Source organism: Pelmatolapia mariae, linkage group LG16_19, assembly GCF_036321145.2.
Source record: "Pelmatolapia mariae isolate MD_Pm_ZW linkage group LG16_19, Pm_UMD_F_2, whole genome shotgun sequence".
In the NCBI taxonomy this organism is placed as follows: domain Eukaryota; kingdom Metazoa; phylum Chordata; class Actinopteri; order Cichliformes; family Cichlidae; genus Pelmatolapia; species Pelmatolapia mariae.
Window position 1 is genome coordinate 7826466 of NC_086241.1, and position 23032 is coordinate 7849497.

The window sequence follows — 23032 nt, forward strand, 5'->3', positions numbered from 1 at the left end:
TGAACACACAAAGAAATCCATGTGTCTGAAAAAGATTCACATTGTCACAATTTCATTCGTTCATTAACATGATCATCACTGGGCTAGAAAATCTTTAAGCTGTTCCAGCGCTGACCCTGGAAATGTTTCATTTTTAATTATGAAATGTTAAGCCTTTAGCAGAAAGAGACGATGCCAATTGTAAGCTTCTCCTGAATAGAACAGCTGCTGATTGTGAGCAGAATAAGAGGGCCAAGTCATTTTGAATGTCAGCCATATTGGCTTCCCTTGATAACTCCACACAGCATGTTTGTTTATGGAGGCAATGAAAGTCTAACCAACCGTGGAATACACTGGGGAGAGAGTGGCTGCATGGCCAGCGGATTGTGATGATTTTACATCTGAGAAAATAATATTTTTGAAGCACATATACAGTGTACAGTGTGTGAAAATGGGAGAAGAGCTTGATAAGCTATTTGGGTTCAACAATTACGTGAAATTGTTACCTGTTTTGTAGTACCGCTAGAAATTAGAGATCCCAAAACAGTTTGTAAAATACTCGCTAGAGAATATGGATGACACAGAAAGAATACGTTTTACGCTGCCTCAGTTTTTTCCATTAAGTATTCGTCATCCATTTGTTTTCTATGTCTTTTCTAGCTTTGGGTTGGGTAGCAGCAGTCTAAGCAAGGACACTCCTCCCACACACAAACACACAATGTCCAGTGTCAAGCAGTGTCCATCTGCGTTTAAGTTTCCATTCAGATAGCGAGCAGAGGGGTGTTTTTACACACCTCAGACGTGCTCCTGTGTAGTGGTGTTCTATGAAGCTTAATTGATGGAAAAGTAAGATACGTTCAGGCTTAAGCCAAAGTTTTCACTGTCACAAAGTTGGCTCTCTTTTAGACGGGCTAGATCAACCTGAGGGGTATACTGTGAACATGTTTCTTTGCATTAGCTGACTCAATAAAACCTAAAATTCCAGTCAGAGATAATGGGTATCACAACAGTGGTTATCAGCTTTCTGTATTAATCCAGGTTTTGCTTCAGTCTCCATGCACACTCGCATACTGCAAAAAGGGTCATTTCATGCATTCAGTGTGGCTCACACACTGATATTGCCTCTGACCTTCTTCAGTCAGAGGCAATATCAGTTGCTGAGGATGATAAATAATGATTAAAAACCTATAAAGAAAATTGTTAATTATCTTTATAGATTTATTGCCCAGGATGGTAAAATGAACATTTTAGTTTGAATTAATTAATTTATTGTTCACCTAACCATTAAATATAATAATACTAATAATAATGATAATAAAGGACACTTGGAAATTACTTTAGTTTGTGGCAGATCAAAGTGAAATTGAATTTATTAATTGATCAGGTATTCTTGCTGTGTGTTCTGTGTTCTAGTACCTCACCAACAAATTAGAAGTACAACAACATTTGTGAATTTTCATCACTAAATTAGTACATGCACATTGCTATGACAGTTTGTGCTTAATTCAGTGGTTTTAAGGCAGTATGGCTTAATATGTTGCACATATAAAACATGTTCCCCACCAGAGAATCTGTAGTGTACCTCAAAAATCCTGTAAATAAAAGAATCATTTAAAATGAAAAATGAAAATGTTAAAACTGAAAATCAGAACATAACCTGCTCCTGACTAGCTTATGTGTTCAGCATAAGTTACCATGGCGATTTAGCCAGGTAAAAAGAGTGCCACTATACAGAGTTTAGGGTGGAAACAGCTCAGTAAGCCATTAACCATGTCCCATTGTACAGCCCTCTGGATCTGGACAGTAGCTGGTAGTGTTCAGAGTTTTGGTTTGCTATGACACATTTTTCTGATGACTATATGTTTTTGGACCAGTACAGAGGGAATAGGTTACACAAGGCTATTCAAGAGTATGTTGCTTACACCACCAAATGAAGTCAGGTAGTCACAGCAGTGCAAATTCTATGGCAGGTTTTACATTTTACATTGGTGGTACAGAAAAAGCATAAATATCTTGTCAGGTTCGTTTGCTGGTTGTATTTTCCCTATTCATTACACAGAAAAGAAAATTGAGTTAGTAAGTGAAAAATAATAATTTCACTTTTATTTGGCCATAAACTGAAGGGATCCCCTCATGCACTTCATTATGGGACAGGGTTAGGTCTAAATGCACTCCCTGGTCATCATGTAAGGAATGTAATATGCAGCTTTCATGTTAGAATAACAGCAGTTTTGGAAGTGTGTTAAGTGGTGAAATGTACTGTACATAGTAATTTGTAAATTTAGAAGATTGGCAGCATTTTTCTTTTGCATTTTTTTTCTCTCCGTGACCTGATCCCTTTGACTGAAGTCAGCCGGACTCAATCAGATTACTTTGTGCAGCAGAAGAGTCAAATGGTGCATCAAATGACCCATCTTATGGGAGCGTACAAAGAGCCTGAAGCAGAAACCCTCGATTAATAGATCAAGCTGATAACCACCAGTGTGATACCTATTATCTCTGGCCAGCTATGTCGAACTTGCTTCGTAGTACAACCCTGTGGGGGCCATAAGGCAAAAACGATGAGTTCATATTTCAGTTTCATCTTAGCCATTTTATACATGAAAATATTTACTTATGTGGCTTTAAGTTGGCCTACAGATAGATATTAAGGAAACGACCACCAGAAAAGGTGAACTATTCATCCACTGCCTTTTAAATCAAACGAAAGAATTTTAACCCTCTCGAGGCAGGCGTTGCCGATTTGCAACAGTTAAAAACTAACAACCTGATTACCCCACATACATATTTTATGAGGTTTTTTTTACTCAGAAGTACAACTGCAGGACTTGGTTGTACATTAGCAACAAAAACTTAATTTGAGCCTGAGAGGGTTAAACAGATTTCAACACCTTAAATCTGCATTAATTGATTTTTTTTTGCCTCTTAGGAACAGCAGCAGAAGCTAACAGTAAACACTGTAAAACAATGAACCAAAAATGATAAATAAATAACTTTTACTGTGAAGGTTAGGTAAACATGTGAGATGGGTATTACAATATGAGAGTCAGTAATGGCTGTATAATTTTTACTCAATTGATTAAATCTTAATAAGCATAAATTATGCGGTTATGTGTAAATTGTAGACTGTGCTGAAGATATTTTGTCAGTGCAAGTAGATGCAGAAAAACAAAACTCCCCCTAAAACATCAGTTCATCACAATCAAGTCTGAGCGTTACCTGGTGTGAGGAGGATGACGGACATAGTGATGAGGGAACAGACCACCAGTATGACCAGCAGAGCGATAGCAATCCCCTTCCAGTTCCTCTGAGGAGGACTCACTCCACCCAGGTCCTGCAGAGTGACACACAGAAAAAAGGTGGAGGTCAGAGGGGAGATATTGAAGGTGATGACTGAATGACTGAAAGTGAAGATACCAATAAGAAGAATAACATCAGACAACAAATATGACACAAAGAGCTTTATTTTTAATCAAAAAAGTCATTCCTGATGATCACATATTGTACACTCTGTGCACAATGGTTTCACTTACAGTACCTATTAACATAGGTCACATTAGGGCTTTGTGCAGCCAAATCCAATCCCCTACACAGTGGAGGATTTGCAATGGAGGGCTTTAAATGAGCCACACTGTAAGACTGAAAAATGAAACTCTGATATGGTGAAAAGCTGAATAGTATTTGCATCATTTAATTACCACTTGGCCAACCTTACCTTCGAGTTTCAGCTTCTGACCTATGAAAAAAAAATTCTGCAAGGGTCAGGGGTCACTTTTTATGAACCAGTCAGAGATGTTGCTCCATCTTTTACAGATACTGAAAACAGCAGGCATTTGCATTCAGCGGTTCGGGCTTGGTTTCAGAAATCTGACTGATTGTAGAGTGTGGGTGTGGGTGTGTGTGTTTGTGCGTGTCTGTGTGTGTGTGATATTATCTACAGAGAAATAGCTATCCAGGAGAGTTTGTGAAGCTTTTGCCTGCAACTCCATCTCTGAATCCTGGTGTTAGAAAGTCTTAAACTGGGTCTTCCACCACATCTGCTGCCTCTGATAACGTGAATTAAGCCCCCTGCTATAAATTTCTTCCTTCCGCAGATCCTCCTGGCCTCAATTACCCACAAAACCCTGCAGCTGAAATGCAGCGATTACTGCTCATCAACCCACCACTGCACTCTGATTGGCTGGAGGGAACGTGGTCTAAAATGATTGCCAATCTGAGCCAAGTTTTGCTACAAAAAAAAAAAAGAAAAAAAAAAAAAAGAAAAGCTGCACCTGTCTCAGATTTAGTCTGAAATCCATTTTCTAAGTACTTGACATGACATGGTTAAAAGTGCTGTAACTCACTTAATCTGAGTCATGACTCTCATATATTGACTGATGAGTCAATTATGACTGAAGCACCTCCAGGTTTTTATTCGCAGAGCACAAGGTACCACAGAGTTTTCAACAACAACCCAAATGTAGTCGAATTTTGGCAGATTTACACTTAATTTTCCCTACGCTGAGTATCAAGTGAACACGGACTTCCTAAACACTGAAGCAGTTCACTGTAACCATTACATACATGTGCTGTTACATTATTCACAGCCCCCTCTGGACTCATAAGACTCATCTAATATCAGGACTTGGGCTGTTGCTCATTTCATTAGTACCACAAAAGGCTGACATGTCCTTGAAGACTGACAGTAACTCCAAATTGCCCTTGTGCCACAGTGCGTGAGATTCTTTCACCCTCTCTTTTGCACGTTTTCCCTATCTCATTTTCTCCCCCAATTTCCTATTTAGCTACTCTTGGATCATCATTCTCAATTTATTAACTTTATTACAAGCGATGATAGAACCACTAAGAGAATTCGGACCTGCTGAGTCTCTCCATTACCATTACTGTGGAAACAGTGGAAGGACCCGATAAATGTTTAGCCTACCAGGGGGAATGAGACAGCAACTGGGCTTTATCACAGTCATTACACCCTCATCAGAAATAATACATTTCTCAATAAATCTCTGCTGATTGGAGGGCAGGCTGGGGCCTCTCTGTTCTGTTTTATTAAAATCCAGCCAATAAGCAGTGCAGGCATTATTTTATGGCTTTAATAATTACACTACACCACAAATTGCATTTTTGCTCTCTCGTACTAAACATGATAAAATATAAATGGTTTTAAGTTTCATCTTTCTTTATATGCCATATTTGTCCCACATCCAACACAACACAAAAATCATTGCAACGTGTACACCTGGGGGATGATTACTGCACTTCAAAGTACCTTTGAGGTGCTTTGAAGGTATGTCCACGTTCCCAAATTTGTATCATTACTTCTATTTTTTAAAATACAATATCAGGAGAAAGTCTGCGTTTAGCACAGAACAAAAAGATAATTAAAAATATAAATTTTACATTTAGAGTTTAAAGTAGCTAGCAACTTATGAAGGCACTCAGGGTTAGATTAAATTTGTCACCTTTTTATAGGGACTTCATGGGACTGCATGGGACTTCTTTGGGAAGGTAAGGGTTTCTAGTTATGGAAAATGTGCATATTTGTAACGTGGCTAGAATAAAACCCAGCTGTAACCCACAGTCCAAAGAGACTCATGTCAGGTTAATTGGTGATTCTAATTTGGTTGTTGGGGAAGATCTAAGATAGAAAAAGCTCTGAATTATCAGTAACCACACAAAAGTGATATTCAGATGTCTGTCAAGTGATAAAAAAAGAAATTAATTCATAGGTATCCAAGTTTATGCTTCTTTTGGTGATTGTACAAATAAATACATTTGTCAAGTATACAGCAGCAATACTTTAGAGGGTACTACCTGAGCGACAACCTAATTAAAGGTACAATAAGGTATTTCATATACTCCAGTGACATTACTCTAACTAGTTTACCTTGAGGCATATTCTTCTCGTCTCCTGCCTATTTTTTTTTTTTCATCTTTGACTTTCTGCCAGGACATCGTTCGTTTTCAGAACGTGTTCATTTATTTCACATAAAAGGTGTGTATCTGTGCTACAGAGGGACACACAGGCTTATAAATAGCCTCCTGAAAGGCTGGGCTGTATTAAGAAGAAAGCCTTCTTTTTTTTTTCTTTTCCTGAAAGTAAAGGGACAAGGACAAAGACCCAAGAAAGTATCTCCTTTTCTCCTCTAACAGTCTTTCGCATATTTACATCATACTAGGATTTGTGTCAGGCAGTTATGGTATGGGCCACATGATTTTCCATCTTTAAATTGTGATTTCCAAGATGCCTGCTGTGAGCCTTAAATAGAGTCTCATATTCACAGCGATTGTATCATAGCATATTGTAAAAGTAACAAAAGCATGAAAAGTGTTAGCTACTGACTGAGAATAAGTCAAAGTAAGATGCTGAGCTCTCACTGTGTTCTCTGTCTAAATTATTCTGATATTTTACTATAGGTTTTGCTCATTTACTTGGAACTGGAAATAACAGAATTGGAATTGGACATAGGAGTCAAAGTCATGATTGTTGCTTTGAATTCTTTGTGAATATATTTGATTTTGGGCTCCTTTTAAAATTTTATTATTATTACAGATGTTTTAAATTTAGACTACTGTTGATTGCAGATTGGAAGGTTAATTTATAATGACCTCTCTGAATTTTTGATTTTACTTTTTCTTTTTTTCTAGTGATGAGCTTCAGTTCTGCATCCTGTTTTTTAGCTCATGTCTGTTTGTTTTAGTTCCTTCATTATATGTGTGTTTGTGTGGTTGCTTTCACCTGTTTCCCTATTTAACCCTCGGTGTATAAGAAGTCCTGTCTTCCGCTCAGTCTTTACAGTGCCTGTTATGCACTAAGTCATTGCTTGCTTCTCTATGTGCTAACTTCTATGATTTTTGCAGGTACACTGGCAATTGTTTTTGCACACATGTTAAAGTCTTAAGATACACTGTAATATAAACACTATATATAATATTCTATAAGTAGTAGTTACCACACAAGTTAACCAAATGACATACAGCTAGGAACATATAAAAGAAAGTATGTTTTAGCTTGTTACCAAGGAATGTTTTTGTCTGTTTTTCTTTTTTTTCTTTTTTTCTTTTTTTTTTTTTTGGGGGGGGGGGGGGGGGTGTTAAGTCTCTATATATCCATCTGGGGTATCCTCTCCTCTAGTCTACTTGATTAAAAGTGAACACAAAAAGACTGCATTTCTATCTGTTTAGAGTTTTTATTTTAGAGAACTTTCTAAAATAAGATGGTTGAGAATATTCTCAGTTTCTAATCAATAAACACAATTATTATATTAAATCATTTATCAGTTAACAAGAATTAACTATCCTCTTGTTTTAGAGGTATTAAACCATTATAAGGACAGAATGTCAGCATCTTTTACACTATAACAAATCAGAAAGGATCATGTCAGGAACACTCAGGAAAATGATGTAGGTATCAGCAGGCAACAGTTCACATCACACGAATCTCTCTCTGTTGGGATGTTTTGATCTCTGTGTTATTGATCATAACCAGCAGTTACACTCAGGCTCTCCTGTTGATTGTGGGAAGATACAGTCGAGCTAAAGTGGATAAAATAGGCAAATCTATTAATGAATACAAATTATATAAGCCATTATATTTCTATTGTCGGTCACAAGCCCAGATAAAATCTTTGCCGAATCAAACACCAAGAATGAGATTTCCATAACAGATCAGTTGGGGCCCGGGTTAACAACAACCACCTCCAGTGCTGCTGACCGACAGGGTGCCGGTGGAAACTGTGCTACTGTTCGCCGAAGACAAAAGAAGGGGAGAGGGGGAGGCGTGTTTGGAGGCTGCGAGAGCGAATTAATGTCAGGAGTGTGGAGGTGGGAATATTGGCTTTAAATGCAGGGCTACGATTGTTAAAAGGAGACAGCTGACTGATATGATGGAGAGAATGAAGTTAGACATACTGTGTGTGCAGGAGACCAGGTGGAAATGAAACAAGGCCAGGAGCAACGGAGGTGTCTTCAAGCTGTTAGAGTATGGTGTGGATGTGGTGTAGGAAGAGAAAAAAAGGAAGAATACATGAACAGTGTTGTAGAGGTGAAGAGGGTGTCAGACAAGATCATGGGTTCGAAGCTGGAAATTGAAGGGGTGGTGTTAAATGTTGTCATGGGCAGGCCCTATATATGTTCCATGTCAGTTAGATGAAAAAAGAGGAATTCCAGATAAGCTGGGCGAAGAGTCTCCTCTCTAGGGAGAGAGTGGTGGTATGAGCAGATTTTAGTGGACATGTAAGTGAAGGAAACAGAGGTGATGAGGAGGTGATAGGTAGGCATGGTGTTAGAGAGAAATTCAGCAGGATACATGGTAGTGGATTTTGTGAAAAGGATGGAAATGCTTGTGGTTGACACATATTTCAGAAAGAGGGAGGAACACAGGGTGAGGAGGGTGTACACAGGTGGACTACATCTTTTGCAGAAGGTTCAGTCTGAAAGAAATAGAAGACTGCAAGTTGGTGTCAGGGGAGAATGTAGCTAGGCAGCATTGGATCGTAGTCTGTAGGATGACTGAACATCAAGTGGAGTGAGCGAGTGAAGACGGAAGCAAGGATGAAATGGTGGAAGTTGAGGAGTGAAAAATGTTGCACAGAGTTCAGAGGAGCTGAGACAGGGTGGCGGGGAAGCGTTACCAGATGAACATGAGAGTACAGCTAAAGTGATTGGAAAAATTGCCAAGAAGGTATTCAGTGTATCCTCTGGAGAGAGGAAAGAAGACAATGAGACTTGGAGGTGGGATGATGAAGTGCAGGAAAGTATTCAGTGAGTGAAGTCAGCAAAGAAAAAGTGGGATAGTCATGGAGATGACTGAAAGCAGACAGGAGTACTGAGAGGCCAGGCATACAACAAAGACACAGGTGGCAGTGAGCTGTATGTGAAACTGAACACTAGAGAAGAAAAGGACTTGTATCGACTGGCTAGGCAGAGAGTTTGAGCTGGAAAGGATGTGCAGCAGATTAGAGTGATTAGATGGATATATACTAATAAAAACTTTGAGGAGCTGATAAATGAAGGAAAGGGGAGAGAAAGAAGGACAGACTGAGGAAAGTTGGTGATTCATGAAGTGCAGTGGATTAGTAAAGAAAAAGTGAAGGTAGCTATGAAGGTATACTCTGGAAAGAAGAGGATTGAACGTTAGTAGAAGTGAGGCAGAATAGATGTGTGTGAATAAAAGAGCGAACAGTGAAGCTGCACGGAGTAGAAAAAGTGAAGGTCGATGATTTCACTGTACCTGGACTCAACCATCCAAAGCAACAGACAATCTATAAGAGAGGTGAAAAAGAGGGTGCAGGCAGGGTGGAGTGGGTGGAGATGAGTGTCAAGGGTGATTTGCGACAGAAGGATAGAGGAAGAGTGGAAGAAAAAAATTATAAGATAGTAGTGAGACCTGCTATGTTGTATGTTTTGGAGATGGTGGCACTGACAAAAAGACAGGTGGTAGAGCTGAAGATGAAGATTTCTATTGGAAGTGACGTGGATGAGATGAGACATGAATACATCAGAGGGACAGCTCAGCCCAAGCGGTAAAATGTGTACAGTGGGTTTAGTGAGAAGGCTTTAACTTTCTCTTTCAGCTTTGTCATCCGCAGTTCAGCTTCCATGAAGAATCCAATTTTTTATAGAATTTTGAGCAAATCTTCAACAGTTATGAAAATAAGTTGGTTTATTAGATTAGCAGCAGGTGATATTTATTCAATACATAACGATGTTAAAAAAATAAAAATGGCATTTTCTTCTGATATTTCAAGTTCATTATCCACGTCTCAGGTTTTGGAAGTACAAATTGAAAATTTGCATGAGAACTGCCGAATTGGTCTGTGTAGTAGTTATGATTACTTATACTGTGCGTGTAAAATATATATCTCACCACTCATACAATGGGATGGCACAATTCATGAATGGATTTTCGAATCTGTTCTCACAGAACAAAAACAAACGCCGCATGCCTGCACACGCATAAATTCATACCTTTTATTTGACTTCCTCGACTCGTTATTTATTTATTTAGTTATTAAACAAGAACAATGATCTGAATCCTCTTTTAATTAAACCTACTCTGACTGTAATTCTAGCTGCCTCTCTTTGGAACAAACACCATCACACTCAATCAATACAGTCAATTATTCATCAGGTCAAGTAGACCACGGAAAATAATCTGTCACATGGGATGTTAGGGAAGCATTGGAGGCATAGCTGAGATAACGCTGCTGATGATGTTATTCCATGCATGAATTCCAGCAGGACCTGAGGGGTCCAACTGCTGGAAACACTGCAGTGTTCAGGGTGAGTGCAGACTGATAAAAAGTAACTCAGCACTGGGTTATCTTCTAGTTTTGTTTTCCTGCAGCTTCTCTTATGGGGGACATAGCATCTGCTCTGAGATTATGTTGACTTTTATTCCTTAGTGTGGATAGCACTGCACAAAAATATGAAAAAAGAAAAGATGCTGACACCATCAGAATTATTTTCTCTCGCTTCCCAAAGCTCTGTGAGTGTTGCCTCCCATGATTAGTAAATTGGTCTCCATGTACAACATCAGTGGAGTGCCTCATCACAATCTCTGTACTGCACTGATTTTGTTCCACACTGTTTTCAACAAGGCCGTGTGTGCGTTAAAGCACCAAAGCAGATGATCGCACACCACCCAAACACCTCTCCCTCTGCAGTCCTGCCTTAGCTGTGCACTAACAGAGGATTTTCTATAATCACATCACCTGTCTTTGTAATTGCATGAGGAGCCTTAACTTACTGTATAAATAACAGTGGATTGTTATGACAGAAGAAGGAGAGCACAACAGAGAAGCAGCAGTGAGTCTGCATTTGGTTCTTGTGCTGTTAACATTGTTACAGTCACTCTTTGTATGATTAAGGTCCTTGTGGAAGCAGTTCTTGGCACTCAGCAGCCATCTTGGTAACCTCTCTAGGCAGTTTGTTTGTGCTAAGGCCACGCCTTAAGTAAGAGTGGAGAAAGCTACCAACAGAAAGAAACTGCACGTGAAGAATCAGTCAGCAGTCAAACCTGATTGCAACAGCTAAGGTGTTAGGTGGTTTGTACCAAAATGAGGTTTAAAAGTGTTTATTCAGTTCTGACATTACACCAGCACAGACATCCAAATCCTACCACAGCGACTGAAGGAAATGCCATCTAATTCCTGCTATTGATACAGAAGTTAGATGATGAAGAAAATTGAATATCTAACAATGATATGTAGATAATGTACTGTATATGTAGAAGCCAATGAACTGCTAGTGATGCTGGGCCCAAACCCACATGAATGTGGAAGGTTGTGTCATTAAAGGCAAAATCTTCGCTGTTAACCCAAACCCCGACTGATCTGATATGGAAATCTCAGTCTTTATGATTTGGCAAACACCTTTGGTGCTGCTGGCCATCACAGGGTGATGGAAACTGTGCTAGTGTTGGTTGAAAGCAAAGGAGGAGGACACACGAAGGGCACGCAGAAGATTTGTGTGACAGAGGAGAATTCAAGAGATAGGCTGAGATGAAGGCAGATGATCTGCTATGGCGAACCATAAGAGCAGCTGAAAAAAGGGGACATGCCCACATTGAATGTCAGCTACAACTCAGCTGAATATATCAGGGCAGCAATGAAAGTGGATAATATGTTTCCTGGTGAGGCTGAGGGATAGGACAGTTACTATCCTTGCCACTATCATATTGATTTTCATGTAGGAGTCTTTGAGATCCTTCTCTCTGCCTTCATCTCCAACTATACTGAGATGAGCAGGTTTCCCACTTCATATGGGGCTACAGACAGACTTTTTTCAACTCTGTTCTCTGTCATATAATATGAGAGAACTCCTCACTAACTTACTTACTTCTCACTTAGTTCATTGTATTTGCTTAGTATGTTTGTTCTTCATTTGCCAAATGCCAAACCTGTGGCTTGCATAGTCATGTTTTTTAAGTTAAAGATATCCACAATTTTAGACTCCCTATCCGCATTACCAACATGTCCAATAGAAGAATACTCCCTGCCCCATATTTTGTTTGCTAGGGTCTTATGACCCAGGTATACAGCTTGTTTAGAAGCAGTCAAGACGTCCACAAGGAAAAAACCTTGAATAAAAGTGATAGAGTAACCCTGCTGTTGCTCCCAGCCTTCCTTCCTCTGAGTTGGAGATAAAAATATCAATGTATAATACAAAAACATGAACAAATACCACAGGTTATCACTGTGTTTTAGCAGCCCTGCATTTATATGTCCAGTATTCTTCCAGCTGTTGCAGAGTGTGCCCTTTGTAGTTGGCTTTGCTGCGCTCGAAAGCCTCAAGACATCTCAGTAATACACCAAAATTCAAGCTCTCAAGGTATGCAAATAGAAGCTATGTCCCAACACCTGCTCAGTTAATACAGACACCTTGTTCGAGGCAAACATTGTAGTTTTGAGACTGATGATGAGACAATACGTAATATTAGAATGCTAATGCCTCCTCTGAGACATTTGATTAAGACCCCTGCCAGCTTCATCAAACTCCTGCTAATAAGCTCATTTTTACAGGCTTTACTGTGCACAGATGTGTGTCTGCACACGCGGTTCTGTCAGAGGAGTCAGGCTATTTATAGAGCTGTGAGCTTACTCTCGCCTGGACTCTGACCTTGGCGATAGTGTGACAAATGACAAGCAGCATTTCAGCAGAGGCTGAGCCATTTTAACAATAACAGCAGGTCGGTGCGAGAGAAAAAAAAATAACGCCATCTGAACAGGTTTATTTTTGTTTGCCCATGAAATACCATTTCTCACTGCCTCGTGAATCACTGACAGCTACCGCCAAAGCCATGCTGGGGTCCCGAGGCTTAACATCTCAAATTGATCCAACGGGCAGCAGGAAACGGCAAGCTTCTACATGTTGTCATCTTATTGTATTCAGCATTATTAGCCCTGCCCTCAAGGACGCTGCCATTGGCCTTTGGTCCGTGTGAGATAATTCTCAATTAGTCACCATCCCCACTATATTGGTTTCACGTATACAGGGTTGATGACTCGCACACCCAAGTGCTGAGTTTAGCAATACAGGAGCAGAACAGAGTCAAATTAGTTCCTGGCGAAGCAAGAAAAGTGCTAAAAAGAATGTTGTTTGTATCCTCATGATTCATATATAATATTCAGCAAACATTTTCTGTACTAGTGATGACGTTTCAAAAGAACACCGTGAACAGTTTCCACATTATAGTGCACTACTGGTAAAAGGAAAAACAACAGAGCTAAAACACAATGTGGAAGGACAGTTTACTTAAAAAAATCTTTTGTGAAAGACATTTTTGTTTATCACCCCGTATTTCAAGAACCACTCTCACAGTTTTCACCAGTTTGCAACAAAGCTGCATGGATAGGTGAAATATGGAGTCTTAACAATTAATAAAGCCTTTGTGAAGCTGTTTCTGTAGCTACGTATAAAATCTATTCATTTAAAATGCTCAGTTGTAGTACGGCATCAATAGTATCGAGTGTCTGCTTAAACTCAAAAAGCCTGAATGTCAGTCAATAAATATAAACATAAAACTCCCGATGTATTCATTAATACCAGCTGCTTTTTAATAGAAAAACAATGTTACATTCCACACACTAATGAGCTTTAGAAACTGGCAAATGATTAATGTATATTATGTATTCTCCCAACTAATTTAATTCACTGTGACTTGTACATAACTGTTCCAAACACATTAAAAACAAAAACACGCAAACATACACAAGGCCTGCAATTAGCAAAAAATGCCTTTAATTTCAGTTGCGAAACCAAATACTACTGAATGCAATGTTTAATGGCCTTTTCTGTTCTTCTTCGCGTCACTGCAGTAAACTGACATTAAATTAAAGAAACTACAGTCTTGTGCATCTTCCTCAGTGGCCTGCATGTAATAGTCTCTGGCACATTAAAAACAAATGCAAATAGATGATTCTGCGTATGAAACAAACACAGCCAAATCATCAGTTACAGCAGTGTAGCTCCAAACTGACTTGGCCTTCACAAGCGTTCAATTAAAGAATTAAACAGCTCCAGCAAAGTGAAATCATTAATGATGAAGTGGAAGAAACCTATTTTTAAAAATGGTTACTCTTGTGTATATACAGGAGTTCAGGCACATCAAGTTCTCCACTGGTTGTCTTCCAAAACCTACGAAAGTCTGAATAATTCAATCCTGTCAATAATGAACCTTGGCAATGCTCACTCCAGCATACAGAGATACGTTTTCTTTCTCCTTCTTTTTTTGGCTTCTCCCCTTAGTGGTCACCACAGAGGATCACCTGCCTCGACCTATCCCTAACATCGTCCTGTGTGACATCAACCTTCTGCATATCCCGTTTCATTACATCGATTAATAGGAGGCAGTTTCATTACACTTTGTTTATATTTGGCTATTAATGATACATCCTTAGCACTAAACCACGTATTATGTAGCAGGAAGTCCAGGTAGAGTATTTCTTTATACTGTATTCATTGAAACTTGAATTATATATTATAATTCAAGTGATTCAAGTGATCAATCTTTTCAGCTGTTTTTTTATTCCCGAGGAGCTGCCACAGCAGATGGATCTGCGGTTTGATTTGGAACTGATTTTACACCGCATGCCTCTGCTGATGCAAACCCTCCCATTTATCCGCGAGTGGGATCAGCGCAAGGAGTACACTAGCCTGTGATCCCCTGAGGGTGGGCTTCTGCCTGCCCCGGTCTCCAGCTGCGGATCTTACACATGTAAGGCATGTTCACCACTACGCTGCATTTACAATCATATCATGTCACATCATGTGAACGGTAGTTTAAGTTGGTTGTTGTTTAGCTTTGACTTTACCCCACCTTTACCTATAAAATACTGGGCAGAAATTAAAATGCCTTTTGTTGTTGTTGTTTTGTACCATGCTGTCTAAATTATTCAAAGTGAGAAAGTAGGAGCAAAATAATGGATTTATTTTGAAGGTTTTTGTGATGTGGTTTTTGTTTGTTGGTGTACAACAAGAGAAAACAGCAGAGATTACTCACTGCATTTTTTTGTCATTATTTTTAGCAGATGTGCTATTATTCGCCAAGTCACACAGTAAACTGTAATTAGCTGCTGCGTTCCTCTGACATTTGTCTTTATGAACAGTAAACAACAATAACTCTCACCAGCTGAGATGCTGTTAATAATTGATAGGATTTCATCTAATTTCAAATTTAGGCTTTATAAAAACAATACCACAAAACTATGAATCACTCAGTCTGACAGATATATTGTAAACCAGCAGGCTCTCAAACTTTTTGGGCTGAGCAGTAAGTCAGTGTCTCTCCATGTGTGGTTGCAATATTTAACACAAATTAGGCTTCTAATCATTTAGAGTATTAGATGCTTTGCCTTCTATAGCGCTGTCCGCTTGTGGAGGAATTTGTTCATCGAGCATCAGTGTGCTGCTGAGCATTGGTCATGAGTAGTTCCCATTTACTCCCACGTCCAGTTGCTTCAACTGTTCACCTGAAAACTGAAGATGCTTTATTAAGACATCCCCTTTGTTCAGACGCTTACACCTAGTTTATGGTCACCACAGCGCTGTTGCAGGCCAACTGGATTATCACCGCAGTCACATTAGCCTTGCTGTAGACTTAAACCTGAACAATAGGTGTTGCTGCTCAGAATGAACCTATATAGAGATCTAAGAAATTGCAAAAGGGAACCAAAGCAATCACAGACTTCTTCAGCGTTTTCTCCAGAACATCTTGCCTTTCCAGGTTTGTTGTAGGATCTCTCTGTAATCTGACAATCTCTGAGCCCTTGTCCTAAATTAAATGGTGGTAAAAACCAACATGATGGTACATTCAAATGTGAGGATGACAAGAGTGAACATCAACAAGATGTCATTGTACCTGTCCTCGCAACACGCCACTGGATTTCATTTAGATTCCACAGAATTGCTGATAATCTCTTCCTGGATGATCTTTTAGATTTTATCACAATCATCAGAGTTTCTTTTAGACCGAATCTATCGCAGAAAGGTGTTGTAGACTCACGCCTGTTTCATTGATACAAATTGTTTCCTTCTGTGTGTATGCACTTTTTCATATTTGATCCTGTTTTACAGCTATGATGACAACAGTTTCACACACTGCTGTACATCCTCCCTGGTGTGTTTACAGTAAGAAAAACATCAGTGTATCAGAAGTGAAATATAATTAAATCTATGAAGTAGACATTTGACATCCTGTAATAACAGTCATTTTCTTTAGAGACGGGAACAGTCCACTGCGGGGCACATTAGCTTGGAGATTTATAATATACTTTTATATTGTATGAATTTTGCCAAAAGACATTTAATGTTCTTCCTGGCTAATTCTAATCACTGAAGTCAGTGATGCACAAAAAGAGAGCAATGACTGATTTTATTAGACAAACAAAGGCCTGGAGAGGATTAAATGAAATGCATTCATCTGGATTAGAACGCTATAGTGGATAAATCTAAGCTCAAACCACCTATAGTACGTGAAGGACACAGGACAATAAAGCTAATTCTATTAATCACCTTTTGCTTTGGATTTTCTGCACACATTTAAATGCAATTTTTTAGTTCATTTACATGGTGGACACTAAAGCCTTTGTCAGTCCCCAGCAGTCAAATCTCCAATCTCAACGCAATTAGACACAGCTGACTACATTCCTAGGCACATTACACTCCGGGCTGTGGATAAGATTCCAGCCATTTCCTCCCACTTCAGAAACAAAATCTCATTTATCGGGAGAAATAAAAATTGAAAGGAGAGCCTGAATTAAGCAGCAATAGGAAGAGAAGCTCGTCGACAAGGACCTGAATGCGTCTGGAGCAGGCAGGAAATTGTCTCTTCGTGTGGTTGAAAAGTGGCACTGTGTGGTTTTTATACCTATAGGGTCACATTGGAGGATTCAGCAGGCACTGAGCTATAAAATTGCTAGTTGAGAGGGAATTAGTGGGGATGGAGAGGTGGAGAGGGAAGGACAGCACAGTTGGGAGTTGGATGAAGAGGTGTGCAGCGGCAACTGATTTGATCATCTCACCCTCAGTGATGTTTACAGTGGCTCTCTGCTTGGCGATTACGATGGCCGATGTCTTGACAACAGAATACAAAGGGCAACGGCCCGCTTTGCCACACAAAGACAAAAATATCCCATCACAATAAAAATAAAGACAATGCCTACAGTAGAATATAGCAATTACCCTTTTAGGGTATTTTTAATTAGCTTAAACCGTTATCATCATCCTTCCAGACCCTGGAGCTATGTCTCTCTGCTGCTGTAAATGAAACCATTAACTACCTGTTGTCCTAAATGTAGAAAATCTTGAATATATATTTTAACATAATGCACAGCTGACTTATTAACATGTATTTTATACTTTCTGTTTTCCATTGTGTGAAAATAGAACAGAGCCTAGAAAAGCCCAGACATTTTTCTGGCCCTTCCTGCCTAGGGTGTCTCTGTGAACAGACTGGTCAGGTCACTGTTAGGACGACCCTCTGTGAACCTGTGGTTCAACAAACTCCAGCTTCATTGTCTCGGACTGCAGCTGTCAATGTTAGTCCGTGTTCTGGAAGGTGGAGGTTCATTTTGAACTGGAGCTCACTGAGACTGCAGAACAGAAGACAGAGCAGACAATGAAAGTGGTGTTTGTCTACAGGATGAAAGCAGAGGCCATAAGTATACATGGTATTTGTTAATTAATTTAAAGAATCCTGGGCACACATCCTTTCATGCTCACACATATGTGCTGTGTATACATAATCCCCTTCCTTTCTACAGCTACAGATGCAATTCTATGGGAAGCACTGTGACCTGTTTGGGATGTGGAACAACTATCAAGCATCCTACATAGCAAACAACATTGTCCTTCATTGTCTTGTCAAACAGCTCATGCAACCATGTTTACCTATCAGGCATTGTTTGTCAGATTTCATAAAGGCTTCCTAAACTGAGTCGGTCCCCATAGACTGCAGTGTTAAAATGTCCAACTTCAAAGCAGAAATAAACATGTTTACAGTTAGCTTAGCTGTGGCTCTCATCAGCTAATTGGAGTAATTGAAAGGGACCTTTTGATTGTTGGTGTCTTTTGGAGCATTTTTATTAACATTATCTACCCACTCAATTCATGTATGCACCTTGCTACTATTAGTCAGTATTTTAGCAACCTCTCATCCAAATATGGACACTTTTAAAGTAAAAGCCAAACGCGATGCCACGACGCTAAAATCGATACTTCTAGATACGTCTGGTGGCAAGACACGGTACCAAGGTCAGCTGCATTTTGGCAGTGTTATGACCCCAAAACACATAGCAAGAAAAATAAAGGAATACAAATACACTTTGGGTTGCTGCTACACATTTATGGTGTGAGATAAGATTTAGAAAGATGTAAAACTTCCTGTGTTCACAGTCCTTTATGAGGAGACCATGCTAGTACCAGTAGCTAGTGTTACAAGTGAGTATCACTGTCTGATGGCCTGACTCTTTCTTCAGAGGTTCTGTTTTCTCACTTCCACTTTACATTATTTCTATCTGCACTGCAGAAAGAAAGCAGTCATAATTCATTCTCCCACACGAGGTCACTTTTTAAAGAAAAGTCTTTGTAGAATAAAAAAAAAAAAGCTGTAAAGTCATTTCTGTTTTTTAACTAGTAATATTGAAACAGCAGCTTTTGTTATTTAATTTAATGATGACACAGGGGTGCAGTGTCACTTCATAGCACAAAGGTCTTTGGTTTGAATGGATGGGCCAGCTGGGGCCCTTGCATGAAGTTCCCTCTGGCTTCCTCTCACAGCCCAAACAGATGCTTGTTAGGTTAACGGGTGATTCTAAATTATCTGTAGGTGTGAATGATCGTCTGGCTGTCTGTTACAGCCCTGTGATTAACTGCCAACTTCTTCAAGGTGAACCCCTTCTCACCATCTAATGCTCCAAATGTCTCCGGCAGTGTTTGTGCTAAGTTTCATTTTATTTCCATCCATCCACTTTCTTAACCCCTTATTCAATCCAGGGTCTTGAGGGTTTTGGAGCTTATCCCAGCTGTCACAGGGCAAGATGGTCTTCTTACTTTTTCAGTTGTAACCCGTGTAAGTTCTTTTAAGCAATAAGCAGCTCGGTTATGTTTAGGAAAAGAGAGTTGTTTGGGTTAAATACTGTCCTTTAAAACATCTACCAGACAGACTTGACCACGGCATTACAGAAAAGGGACCTCTACAAGCATCGATACACGAATGGATGAGGCCCATCTCAGTGTTGTAATAATCTGTGCATCCTCCACCAATGGACATCTTAATTTTAGAAACTACAGATTTCATAAAGTAGCTTCTGAAGCTGAAAAATGTATTGCATCAGCAATCATTGTAGCTAATACTGGTTATACTGGTAATGCTGGTTGTTAACAAACACTATCCCCCTACACCCCACCCCTGCCCACTCACCTTGCCAATCTGAGCCATGGTCTGAGTAACCCTCATCACCCAGGCCACTCACACACAGACTCTATACCCAGACCAAGTTCTTTGCACTACTTCTAATCACTTCTAATCAATCCAGTGCGCGCATTTCTCTTGTTTTGTATACATTTCTCCTGTTGTGTTACTATTTATAATTTATAATTTATTATTGGCGTGGAGCACCCATAACTTCTTTCTACATGTACAATGACAATAAACAGCTATTCTATTCTATTACTTTCTAGCACAGTGGTTTAACACAAAGACCCGGTGTCTGTAATTGTCAAGAAATCACAAGATCATCATTAGTCCCACAGTGTGTGAGCTCAGGCTTAGCTGTTTCCTAGAACAGCTGTAGTTTTTAGCTAATTTTGCCCAAACTGGTGTGAGTAGTGCATTGTGGGGAGCTATGTTTCGCTGCAGATTAATCCTGATTTAATGGTCTCATATTTACAGCAGCAGCACGGTGAGCTATAGTGCCCATGTTAATCATAATGAATAAACACATCACCCAGTACAACAGTGAGGCACGCTGATGTGGTTTTAATAGGAAAAAGATGTATCAGACTCTGGAGACTCACATATGCACACACAATTGCTAGTGTACTACAGTCACTGTTGTTTTTGATGTTCCATATAGGGTTTATAAACAGCAAGCGAGTTCCCCGCCTCGAATAACACCATTTAACTTCAAAGACAACTATGTGATATGACTGCAGTTAATTGCATCTTTGGATGTCGGTGACATCTTGAATCATGAAATGGCAGCTTGAAAAATGAGCCAAAAAAAAAAAGAGTGTAACAGATGTCTGTCTGAGTAAGTGAGCTGTGAAAACTCCAAGGTTGACAGAAAAAAATGTTTGTGACTTACTGTAGCTCGCTATCAAGGTTAGTACAAGATTTCTCGACAGGAATCTATGGCAGAGAATGGATTTACAGCACTGCTGTGTATTTTAGCAGACTTCACAAACTGAGATTTACTCTTTAAGTCTGTGGATGGTTCGATGAATTAACACAGCATGCTCAGTGTTTAAGGGTTCGACATGGTTACAGTTTGTGGTGGCGTCTAAATCCGTGCAGAAAGGAAGAACTGATGTGCGTTTTAGGTAAGCCAAGCAAAGCCCTAACCAGTGATTTTTTAATCTAGTGTGTGTGTGTGTGTGTGTGAGAGAGAGAGAGAGAGAGACACCGTGTATGTGTGTGTGGCTTTAATTGTGTTGTTTTTCTTCTCTCGAGTTAATTACTGTGACAAAGGTGAAAGTCACTCTCCATAAAATTCTGTGTTTCGGCTACGGGTGTCACGATTACCATGTATTGACGGTAACTGTGATATTTAGAAATGAAATATTGATAATGTGTCAATACTGCTCATATGATAATATTGAGTGAGCTTGTTTGTTTTTTGATACTTTTTTAGGGAGGTGCAAGCTGACATGAAAGAAAACAGGTGCACTTGATTTATAATAACAAAAGACAAAAGGTCAGATTTGTGGTAAAAAAAAAAAAAAAAAGAAGAAGAAGCAATCATTCATCCTGATAATAAAATGTCATGAATTACCCATCACTATAAACTTAATGGACTCCTCTCTATTAAAACATGAACAACAAAAAAGAAATCAGAGGAATCGGCACAGTTGCAGGACTTGGAGCATTTTTCAGGTTTTTTTTCGACTGCTGCTTGGAGCTTGAACTTCTTGTCCTGAAATCTGTTGTTTTCTAGAACAGCTGCAGAGATCGGTTTTTCACAACAATGTTAGCATGACTCAATAGCCACAAAATACAGCAGGTTGAAATAAACTGAAAATCTTTCTTTTAGTCATTTAGAGTTCTGCCTCTGTTACAAAATGTCACATCAACCACACGTGACACCCTTTACCTGGTCTTAGTGTTCACTGCACTTCACACTGTACATGTCTGTACACTTTCCTCTCACCCAAGTTCAGTGAACATACAATGGAGAGTCGATAAATAGATGCAGTGGTCTATCTATGTATCAGTAGAGTGCTATCAATATCACCGGCCTTTCAGATGAGGCTTTGATTATCTAGCCCAGAGAGTGAAATCGATCCGCGACTGCCCTCAGTGCTTACTATAAGTCCTGGAAGTGCAGAAAACCTTGTTTGCCAGAAAATACTCCTGCACTTCATCTGAGCTGGGCTGATGAACTAGTGCTGAGGAAAAAGCCTGACAGGAGCCAGCCAGTCAATATTAATGAGAACAATATTAAGGAAGGAATCTAAAATTAATTTCTGTAGTTCGGTGTTAAAAAGAAACGAGACTGCTGGAATGTTTGACAGCGTTCGACAACATCCACAGAGAGCCAAGTCCAGGTTGACACAAAGGCTTCCTGCACTGGTGACAACTGTTCTCAGACATGACAACACAAAGTAGAAAGATAAGGTTCTGCTAACAGCCCAGCTTCACTTTCTCATGCAAATATTTCAACATCAGGCACTGGCTGATCATCTCTTCTTGATGTCTACTCTTCGTATTGTGGCTTTGCAATATGTCACTCGTGTTGCACACAGGAAAATTTCTAAACAATGACCCATCAACTATGTTGCCTAAAGCCTCAGTCACATAGGCCTAGAGACTGTTTGGTGACCCCTAGCAACTTCTGATCACTTGAGATAAATATATATTCCCCAAGCAGTTATATGGAGGTTGCTGTATTTTGTCAAATGAAATCAGTTGCACCCAAAACCTCCTTGTGATTGCTTTTGTTGCTGGCAGGTTGCCACAGGTGTTGCTAGTTTATACAGAAGATGGCAACTTATCAGCAGATACTTGCAGGTGTCGTGAAACTGTGAAATGTGCAATGCGTGAAAGTTTTAATTTAATGGTTTTACTTTACTTACATTTTGGTGTTGCACTATCATTTCGCAAGTATTTTGCATGGAAGATGTCTGCAAAAACTCACAAAAATATCGCGGCTGTTGCAACCGTCTAGCTACCAAAGCAATCGCAAGAAAGTTTTCTCTGCAATATATACCTCTTTACAATCAGTCGCTCTTTATCAATCATTCAGTCCGGGATTGCAAATCTTTCCCAGCGAGTGATTGTTACCAGGTGGCTGATGACTGGTCTCGAGGCCTGTGTGACTAGAGCCAGAGTAAAACAAGTTCAAGTATCTTCCCCAATGTTTCTTCATTTATTACTAACACATTGAATTGGAGGTATCTCCAGTTCCAGTTGTGTAGCCTAACTTGACAGTCATTGCAGTTACACATGCAAATGACAGACCACAGTCAATAAGCAGTGTACTTATATGCCCAAACATATATTAGTTCAAATCAAACAGAATTCCAACAGCAGATAAAAATGCTGATAAAAATCACATCACTTTCTAGCTAAGAGAAGTTTATGTACAGCTGTTTTGTATCATTCTATATCAATTAGGTCAAAATGAGCAAATATAAAACATTCCAGCTTATGAGAGAGGAAAAGGGACTCAGATGTGTGACCTCTGCTCTGGAGTCCACTTCTTATCACACTGAGCCAACTGACTAAAACAGTGAAAAAAGGGATATAGCGCTTGACTCCAGACAAGAAATGTAACCAGGCAAAAGACAAAGAGATACAATTTCCACAATGTAGACTTTTGAGTTTGTCTTCTTT

General features: G+C 39.5%; 1 protein-coding gene across 2 annotated transcripts in view; it reads right to left on the reverse strand.

Moving 5' to 3' along the window:
- LOC134644808 (inactive dipeptidyl peptidase 10-like) overlaps nt 1-23032 on the reverse strand; it is a 249256-nt gene that overhangs the window by 115328 nt on the left and 110896 nt on the right. For both annotated transcript variants that reach the window (XM_063497892.1, XM_063497893.2), the window contains exon 2: nt 3199-3313. In XM_063497892.1, coding sequence (XP_063353962.1) covers nt 3199-3313 — 115 coding nt within the window. The remainder of the gene's footprint in view (nt 1-3198; nt 3314-23032) is intronic.